The sequence below is a fragment of the Phragmites australis genome, chromosome 2, assembly GCF_958298935.1.
Source record: "Phragmites australis chromosome 2, lpPhrAust1.1, whole genome shotgun sequence".
Taxonomy (NCBI): domain Eukaryota; kingdom Viridiplantae; phylum Streptophyta; class Magnoliopsida; order Poales; family Poaceae; genus Phragmites; species Phragmites australis.
Genome location: NC_084922.1, coordinates 48,585,960 through 48,596,179, shown reverse-complemented (window position 1 = coordinate 48,596,179; position 10,220 = coordinate 48,585,960). Strand labels below are relative to the sequence as shown.

Here is a 10,220-nt window from a genome sequence, read left to right as displayed (position 1 = left end):
CGCAAGCAAAATCTTGCATGGTCGGGTGCTTGTAGTATTTTTTTTTTCTTTTGAAGTTCCAACATGTACTACAGCACAGCATCTGAATCATGTAAACACAAACTCTATGAAGAAAGAAAGTATCATGAATTTCAGGCAAAAATTTTATTTTGAAGTTCCAACATGTACTGAAGTACAGCACAACATTTGAATCATGTAAACACAAACTCTATGAAGAAAGAAAGTATCATGAATTTCAGGCAAAGCGATGAGTATGTGTTGATGACATGTTGCCACTGATCCGTCGTGTCCTCAGTTCTCTTCCTGAGGTTTCGAGTCTCTGACGGCACAGTCACTTCCGGCCCTGGTTCTTCTTCTGTTTAGCTGTCGAACGGCCCAGTTGCATTCCGAGACCAAGAAATCAAGAAATTAATGACAAACTCCCATTTGAGATAAGAAGAAAATCAAAGCACAAAGAAGTGGGGAAATTGATTACATGTCCCAAATAATATGTACGAAATTGATCATATATCCCGGCTATACCTCTATTATCCAATACAAAACTTTGTTACAAACTAGTCCGGTAGGATATAGGATTAAAAGATGATTAAATTTAGACATTTTATTAAAGGTTGAACAACTTTAAGACGTACTATCAAATTTCCGCAGAACAACTGAACAAGCATTGCAGCAGAGAGAGAGAGAATCAGAGACAACTGATCAAGTGATGATCAAATGATTACCCAGTCTCCTCTTGGCGTCGGATTTGGCGAAGAATTCTGCCCACTCGTCCGTTAGCACAAACACCGGCTCCTCCTCCTCCTCCTCCTCAGCTTGCTCCGTGCGCAGCGCCGGCTCGGGATCCAAATCCTCCGTCACCTCTCCTACGGCAGCGGAGGACGGCTCCGGCTGCCAGGGCGCCGCGCTCGTGTAGGCGTTTGGGGAGAACAAGGGAGACGGGTGCTGCTGGTGGTGGTGGAGGTGGGCCGGCGGCGCGGGAGCGGGCGGGTGGGCGCCGTGGTGGTGATGGTGGCAGAGGTGGATGTGGACGTGGTGGTGGTGGCGGGGGTCGAGGTGGAGGTGGACCAGGTGGTGGCGGCGGGGAAGGCCGGGCTCTGGGCGCGGCGGATTCATGGCGCCTGTCTCGTCGGTGGAGGTAGCGGTGGTCGGCGACGCTTGTAAATACTAAATCCAGCTTTTGCGCGAGTCAGGACCAGGATTAAGGATCCTCAGTTTGAATAAATTAGCAAAAAACTAATAAAATTACAAAAAAATCGTGCTTTCAATGCTTAATCTGGTAGTATCATTCCCATGTCACAAATTTAACCAATCTGACTTCTAAGAAACTGAAGTTTGAAAAGTTTGACGGAGCGTATTATGTGGCAGCATCTACCCAGTACTACTCATCCACATCTTGCTATTAACTTTGATGAAAATTGGCCAAAACCTGACCTAATGGTTTGAATTAATCCGTAATCTGTTCTGATGGTTTGGGTTTGTAATACCCATCCATGTTTTCTGTGGTCAAATTGGCATTAGTCCTTTCTATTGTAGCACGTCGTCTCCGCTGGTACGAATTTTGGAACAAATAACTCGTATGAACCATGTGCAATAGAACAAAGTAACTCGGGACAAGGATGAAGTACTCGATGAGTACCAACGCAGAACAAGGACTCAGGTTGTACCAGGACTTGCACCGTAGACGTATGATATCGAGCTGGACCAAGCCATCACAGGCAAAAGCCAACGGCACAACTGAGGTTCATACAGTGTTTCAGTCAAACAAATTCTGCTACCAGGAGTACAAACAACCACAAAATAACATGGGCATCCGGAGTACAAACAACCACAAAATAACCGTACTTGCCTTCAACAGGAAAGAGATTTGCAACAATTCATGACCAGACACATAGACCACTCCCAGTCCAACGGGATCACGAGATGACTGCAGTGCAATTTTTTGCAAAGTAACTTGAACCACAGCTAAATAACCAGAATACACAACTTACCGGACAACACTCCAGACCGCAATAAATCAAGTAATCCGTCTGTACACATTGCAATAGATAGGCATCTAAAGTAATGTGCGCAAATTATGTTCTTCACTCAGGAAGATACAGGAGACTTGCATTTCCACTCTTCAAAACAACCAGTAGGCAAAATTCGGTAGCACCAGATTTGCACCTAGGAGTTCAACGATATAGTAAAGCATGAAAAGGCTTTCACATAAGCCACATCAGGTCCTAAAGTTCATTATTTAAAATATTTTAATTTATCAGCGCTCTTCTTAATAACCACCACCCTGGCCTCCAGCACCATAGCCTTGGTTGCCTCCGCCACTACTGTAGCCACCTCCGCCATAGCCACCTCCACCACTGTAGCTTTGGCTCCCGGCAGGTCTCTCGTTAGCGAAGTTCACACGGACGCTACGCCCTTGGAGTTCCTGCAAGTTAAGGATATGCATTATACACCGACATCTTACAAGGGAATGTATCAGCCGTCGGATAGAAACATTCCAGCACTATACAGCACAGCACGAATTGAATTGGATTCCTCAACAAGGTAACATCTATCTGGTGATGGTATCTTGACCTAGCACTTGTTTCAGACCTCCTGAGTTTAGATGAATACTGCTACAGCAACTCTAATTAAAACACGGCAGCAGAGGTCTAGCTTTGACACACCTGACCGTCCATGCTAGATACAGCACTCTTGGCATCTTCACTGTTGCTGAAGTTCACAAAGCCAAAGCCTCTTGACCTTCCAGTCTCCCTGTCCGTGATCACCCGCGCTGAAATATGAAAATTTAACATTTTACAACAGAAGCACAATGCCAAAGTAACCACAGTGCAACAGCAGAGCGAAATGAATCAATATTATTCGGTCAACTGCTAACACATCACCACACATAGCATTGGAAGAACATTTGAATGTATATACAGACCTTCAGTAACCTCTCCGAAGCTGCTAAATGCTTCTCTCAGAGACTGGTCATCGGTACCCCAGGAAAGACCTAGCCAAAGAGAACAGAACAAAAGTAAACCAAAAGTGCTGGCTCGCTTGTATACATAAATCAAATGAAGCAAAACAACAAAAACTCACCACCAACGAAAAGCTTGGTGGACATAAGCCGAGCAGCATTGAACACTGCAGGCGATGAGCCAGCGGATGCGCCGCTCGTCAGAACGCTGTGCCTTAGAAGGCTGCCGAGCTTGTTGAAGGCCGCCATTGAGAACTAAATCTGCACAGATAGGTACCAAAACATCTTCAGCCACCAGAGAAGATGGCAAATCAGAGAGACAGACACGGGCAACCTCGTAACATCCCTTAGATTCGGAGCCCTTGCACAGGAGGCTGTAACAATGTATGGTAAAACTGCTATTGATAACAACTTTTTGAACCAAACTTGCCAAGAAACATATCTAATAGCATCTAAGGATTATCTCACAGCGTACTTGTATGGGCTTTTAGCATAGAAGGCATGAAAGACGGCGCACCAGCGAGACTAACCAGAACCAAACGGACCTAACTAGACACCACAAATCGCAGCGAAATCAGAGGATCTGACTTCTTTCCGGCGAGGATCTCTGCCACGTTACATGTAAAATATACAAAACCCCAGATGGAAGCCTACAATTCGCACCACCACGACACCGGCCAAAATACTTCACCAACAAACATATAAACAGCACGCATCTAAGAAATCCCACTCCCATGAAGGCAAGAACCACGTGTAAACAGCACGCATCTGAAATCCCCTTTCCTCAACCCAGGGATCCAACTTTCCCCCTTCTGCCCCGCCTAAAGAATCGATCCAATGGAAGGCACAGCGCAATCACCAGGTCCACCGCGACACGGAGAGAGTAGATCGGACCAAGCTGAGCATAGCGGTGGGACGGAGCCGAACCTGAGGGAGATGAGATGGGACGAAGCCAGACCAGGAGGGTGGGAATGGGATGGGGGCGAGCGGAAGCGGCAGAGGCGCGGCTTGGGGTTTAGAAGAGGCGGCTAGGGTTTTGTTTGTCCTCGCGCTGCCGGGCCAGTTCCGACTCGGCACAAAATATCTCTTGCTCTCAACGCACCGAGCAAAATATCTCCTGGCCGGATACACATAAACTAAGTAAACTGCCACGGGCACCCGACTCGTACCAGAAAACAAATCTCCATTTCGAAATATAATAACAGTTGAACCTCAAAAAATTCAAGAAATTTCAGAAAAACTCAAGAAAAATAGTAAAAAACATAGAAAAAACCGCCAAGCCATGCCGTGACATGTTGGTCCAGCGTGTCATGTCAGCCCAAACACGACCTAAAACAATTATAAATAAGTCGTGTCGTACTTGGGTTGTGTCCACGTTAGCGAGCCGTGGACTGATCCATTAAACTTGACCCATTTGCCAGCTTTATTCATAAACTCCCTTTCTTTTTTTCCAAGCTTATCCAGAGGTCAATGGCCATTTTATTAGATGTATTAGTAAGAACTATGACGATTAAAAATGTTTTTTAAATTTGATCTAGTGGTGTTTAAGCATATTGTGCAATGAGATGTTGGTAATTCGTGATTCTAAACTTGAAACACAGGCAACCCTTGTATCTGAATAATTTATGTTGTACTTAGAAAAAAACATATGTAGTTTATGTTTACCGACCTGCTACTTCCCACAAGAAAACAATGCCGAGTTATCTCCACTTTAGCCAAAAAATACAATTAACAAATAGGTGGAATTTTCAGTTTTTTTTTAAAAAAAAAGGTTCTTCATATGTACCGACTTAACTCTTGTTTGTGGTTGCTAACTCGTGTTTGCATTGCATTTCCTTGCTGTTGTGAACCGAATACACTGAAGTAGGACCCACAAAGCTTTTTTTATTAGAAGGGTGACTTCTATTAGATCAAGAGAGAATCTACGATTTGCCATCGAATAACTACTGATTCTACAATCCGTCATCAAATAACTTCTGTTTACTTCTATACCATCGAATAAATGTTTCAGTTCCTTATATGCCATCGGCTTCCGATACTACCCTCCGTCACTGTTCATGAACAGTATGAACAGTACCGAGAATAAAAAAAGTCACAAAAAATATGTCGATTTTTGTGCACGCTTTATAATTCATAATCAACCCGTTTTAACTGTATTCACCTAAAAATACTGTATAAAATTTAAATTAAAATTTCTCAAAATGAGCTACTTTTGTAATACTGTGCATTACAAAGAACTAATTTTTTCATCGCGGGAGATAATTTTAGAAATTATTACATCATATTAGAGGAATATTAGTAAATTTTCTCAGATTTTTTGTAAATTTTTATGAGGCTTAAAAATTGCAAGAAGTTACAAAAGTAGTACATTTTGAAGAATTTTAGTTTGAATTCTATACAGTATTTTTAGGTGAATACAGTTAAAACGGGTTGATTATGAATTATAAAGCGTGCACAAAAATCGACATATTTTTTGTGATTTTTTTTATTCTCGGGTACTGTTCATACTGTTCATGAACAGTAACGGAGGGTAGTATCGGAAGCCGATGGCATATAAGGAACTGAAACATTTATTCGATGGTATAGAAGTAAACAGAAGTTATTCGATGGCGGATTGTAGAATCAGTAGTTATTCGATGGCAAATCGTAGATTCTCTCTTAGATCAAATATAGAGCACACATATTACAAAGAGAAAACACAGGTTCTATCGTCGAATTTCATCTCCGATTGACCGTTATGGAACATGGTCGAAGAAACCGAAACCGAAATTTACATTGACGAGTAGGGTCATTAAAAGCCACTAGTTTTTTAGCAGCTACCAAAAATAACATCTTTCAATCGGGATGTATTAAAAATGATGAACGCTTAGACAACCTTACTGGCCAGAAAGAAATCTGGCGCCGTCAAGCATGCCAATAGCTTAGAAAAGGAGAAACAGCACCTCCGATGAGCACGTCCTCGACTTAGAGTTGAAGGTAGTACCCCTTCACATAGATACTGCACAAACCAAAACTTACGAAGCCAAATCCAAAGACCACTATCCTGTCGGTGGATTTGACTTGAAGTAAGTCATACCACATCAACAGCACTATCCTGTCGGTGGATTTGACTTGAAGTAAGTCATACCTCATCAACAGAATGCCAGAGAAGACATCAAGGACGACATTGCCGCCTCTATCAACCTCCTGGAGGGACAAAAACTCCTTCATAACATCACCAATGTCGTCGATAAAAAGGAGAAAGTAGCAAGAGCTCCCATGCACATATAACACCATAGGAAAATCTGTACATATCCCGAATCGGTCCTCGTCAGAGAAGTTATCATCGCCGCCCACCAAAAGGACCAAACGAGAGCAAAAATTCCCATACGGCCTATTTCCCACGGAGAAACCCTAACTAGCCTATCAAAGAAGCCTATACTATCTAGTATTTATAGATCATTTGCTCAAAAACAAATGTACCGTAAAAACTAAAAAATTGGTTATAGGATTTTTTTAAAACAAATGGAATTTGGTTTTGATTAAACTAGATCTCGACATACTCATAGGACAAGTTCCGATTAGGGTGCTCGGACCACGTCCTTACGAATTGATTCAAACTCAAAGTGTATCCTAAATACTAATAATTTTTCTAGAGCAATCTTTCCCACGCAACCAGGTTTTAGGTCAAATGTTTTGACTCGCCGCATGCTTGCTCATGTGGCATATACAGCTGCATATGTTGTTTCACCCACTGTGGTAAGCCGGTGAGGTGCCAAGCCACCATGGCACACGGCATGACAAGCATGCGCGGATCTTCCTATGACTCGAAATTTAGATCTGAGATCCTATGACTGAATTCTTGCGCACTCGAGAAACCGATTTGTTCTTACGTTTTTTATTTAATTTTCTTGTTGAAACGAGACACAGACGGGGAACCCTACTTTACAATATTATCTTTACAGTTTACAGCTAATGGAGGGTGTTTAGTCTTATCTTTTAAATCATGTAAGTAGTTGCAGGCACTTCTATTGCTGAACTCTTATACAAAGCATGAAGACTTTTCTTTTCCTGACTTTTTGGCGCTGATTTGATTCTCTACAAGAATCAAAGCAAGATTGAACATTTGAATGGAAACCACTTATATTCAAAACTCACATATTTTTATGTGTTAATCATTTTCACATTATATTTTCAATCTCGATGTAATGTTCTGATAGTCTACATTGTTAACATTATTTTCTATATGGGGGGTGTGTGGTTGCAAGTATTTTATTTACTCCTAGATTGTGTATGGAGGCAACTGAATGTATGAACACTTCTTATGTGCTAATATGTAGGAAATCGTCACATTGAATTGTAGTGATCTGATATGCACAAACTTGCATCCACATATATTCAAATAGAAATTTAGAAAATAATATGTCCTTTCTAGGAAATTAGTGTTCCAGCACTATTTTTTTATTTGATGATGGGTAAAATAATATTTGAAACAATGTCGAGAATATAAATTCAATGCAAATGTAAATTTAAAGAATCGCACAATGACGAGAATGATGAGCAACGTAAGTGAAGCTTAAAGTTCTAGCAAATTTGTAAGTCAAACTCACATGAGCTATACATAAATTATTATTAACATACCTTGATTCTAATTTACTCACCAAGATTTCCTAACTCAGCTTCAATTGGAACTTAAAAGTTCCACCACAGTTTCTCATAACTTACTTCAACAATAAGAAGTTTAATAGGATTGACGATCCAAGGATAGCAAAGAGGCTTAACTTCTTTTCTTTTGGAAATAATGCCAGGAGCCCTAACTCTCGCTTAACTTAGAGGTGCGTGTCCGGTTTTGACATTGTCATATTTGATTACTTGATTTATGTTAATTAAGAATATAAAATATATTTATATAATTTAGAAATCATAGTTATACAAGTGCTTGTGCGTGTCACACGTGCTCGATTACTAGTTACTGCTAAGTAGCGTTGCTTCGACATTTCTGGTATTTAGTTTTTATCGAAGAGCATAGATGCACATCACAGCATGGTTACATACTTTTCTTTTAATGAATGAATGGTCACATGATTACATTTCACCATGGATCAAGAACATCAAAGTGATCACACCCTGTGAGATTACATCATGCCCTGACGTGCTTAATGACATATCTGACAGCATCGAAGAACGTCTCTACCGAACTGACCACCGTGTTCTTGGCCACCTCCCACGCGTACCCGCACACCTCCACGGCGGCGTTGAGCAGGACCTCGGGCCTTCCCCTTGCGACCTCGACGATGCTCTGCACTGCGGCGCTGTTTGACGACGCGGCGGCCTTTAGCATGCTCGCCGCGCCGTTCATCGCCAGCGCCAGGGCTTCGACGGCAGCGGCGCAGACCGCCATGAAGACCTTCGTTGTGCAGTCTCTGGCGGCGCAGAGGAAGAAGTTCACGGCGCACCCCGGGAGCTGGATGAGTCTGAGCAGGAGCACGATGAGCACGGCCGTGCCCTTGAAGAGCAAGATGGCGGCGTAGCTGGTCAGTGTGCCCAGCCCTGCGATGAGTAGCTTCGCCAAGGCTAACGCTAACGCCATTGCTCTTCTCTCTCCCTCTCCTTTGATCGATTGGCTTTGTTTGATCACGACAAGTTCTTAAGAATCATCAGAGGAGAACACAGAGATGTGTTGTTTGAATGGGTACGGTGTTTCTGTCGGTTGACATCGATCTTGAGTGGCAGACCACGCATTTGACATCTTGACTAGTCGTTCGGGCTATTTGTTTTATTCAGGTCAGCTCTAACGATTGGCGGGTGCACGAATAAAATGTTTATTCAGGTCAGCTCTAATGATTGGCGGGTGCACGAATAATCATTCTTGATACCGATTCGTGTAGTCCAGAAAGATCTATGCCTTATGTTTGATATATATCGAATAATGGTACAGATTGATTACATATTAGACTTATAGTTTTATTAAAGATACAGGATGAAATTAGAGTAGGACTCATATAACCCAACCAACTTATAAATATAAGAGGAGAGTTACTGTTGTAACCAAAATAACGACATATCGATAGATTCGCAAAAGGCAACGATAGCTCTATCGGGACCCAAAGCTGCCGATGTTACAACCATAGAGAGGAGCGTCTATAGACATATCTCGGGATGTAAGCCTCGATTAAACCTCGTTAATAAGTATCATGTCTCTGATGTCCTCTATGATTGTGTATATCTTCTCGATATATCAATTCATTGCTTCCACAGGCTAAATTTCCTAACAAATGGTATTAGAGTCGCCCTGAAGCTGTCATACGCGAATATCCATATACACTGAACTTGAGTTATTGTCTTTTCCGCTCAACGAGAGCTGCCTGACGAGTCTATCTTTACTCAGACCCACCGTCTTCCAGAGACATTACTATTCCTATAACTTCAGACTCCGTAACTTCACCTACAATTATGCATCATTTTCTCAAATCAACGTATAATCTCTTCGAGTGAAATCATATTCTTCTTTAACCTTGACACATGTCTGACTCCCCAAAGCATGTAACTCTATTATAAATCTTGATTTTGATAACACCTACTCTAGCAACATGATACCACATGTCATCACATAAGTAGATAAAACAATAATCACTAGATTTCATTAAGAGTATTGCTCCCTGTTAGGGGTCATATGATAAAAGCCAATTAAATCCAGCATACACGCTCCTAATTGACTGCATTCTTAATGCTAAGAACTTTAGTGTCACTTTTCAAGTCACACATAAAAATTACCATATTAACATTGTTCTTCTACTTGGCTATTAAGTTACAATCATCCGATGTTATTACAGTAGCCTCTTGCCACTGTCATGCTCCACTTCGCACCGTATGTGTATTGCACGACGTCTTGTAGATGTATAATCCTTACATCTTTACGTGATCTTTCACGTACTACCTCTAGATACAATCCAATCATGATATCGGTACTACTTATTAGAGTACGTAACAGTCTGTCCTAGCTCACTATACTTATAAGCTAACGCCTTAACCTAGATCTTAATGTGCCTGCTAAACAAACAGGTACAACTAAAACTTCGATCAAAAGAGACTAGTATAATAGGTGATGAACTCTTCATTTTTTAAGTCGTACTCTTTCATCATCAGACTAAATTCAATGGCTCAACTGGACACGGTAATTTCACCATCTACGACAGATAGGTTTCGATTGCTGTATTGCTACAGATAGGATTCGTTTGCTGTCTTGCTAATAACATCCTTGGTGCTTGTAATGAAGCTGTCA

The 10,220-nt window shown here is 41.6% G+C and overlaps 2 protein-coding genes across 2 annotated transcripts; both read right to left on the bottom strand.

The window, feature by feature from the left end:
* Positions 1–107: 107 nt before the first annotated feature.
* Positions 108–1,284, bottom strand: LOC133909458 (uncharacterized). The gene is made up of 2 exons (XM_062351895.1): positions 723–1,284; positions 108–363 (listed from the first exon to the last, which is right to left on the bottom strand). Exons 1-2 carry the CDS (start codon positions 1,111–1,113, stop codon positions 332–334), a joined length of 423 nt encoding a protein of 140 aa, XP_062207879.1. The 5' UTR covers positions 1,114–1,284; the 3' UTR covers positions 108–331.
* Positions 1,285–2,010: 726 nt separating this feature from the next.
* LOC133909456 (glycine-rich RNA-binding protein 2, mitochondrial-like) lies at positions 2,011–4,048 on the bottom strand. Its single transcript, XM_062351891.1, has 5 exons — positions 3,887–4,048; positions 3,082–3,220; positions 2,924–2,992; positions 2,664–2,770; positions 2,011–2,422 (listed from the first exon to the last, which is right to left on the bottom strand). Exons 2-5 carry the CDS (start codon positions 3,206–3,208, stop codon positions 2,267–2,269), a joined length of 459 nt encoding a protein of 152 aa, XP_062207875.1. The 5' UTR covers positions 3,209–3,220; positions 3,887–4,048; the 3' UTR covers positions 2,011–2,266.
* Positions 4,049–10,220: the final 6,172 nt, after the last annotated feature.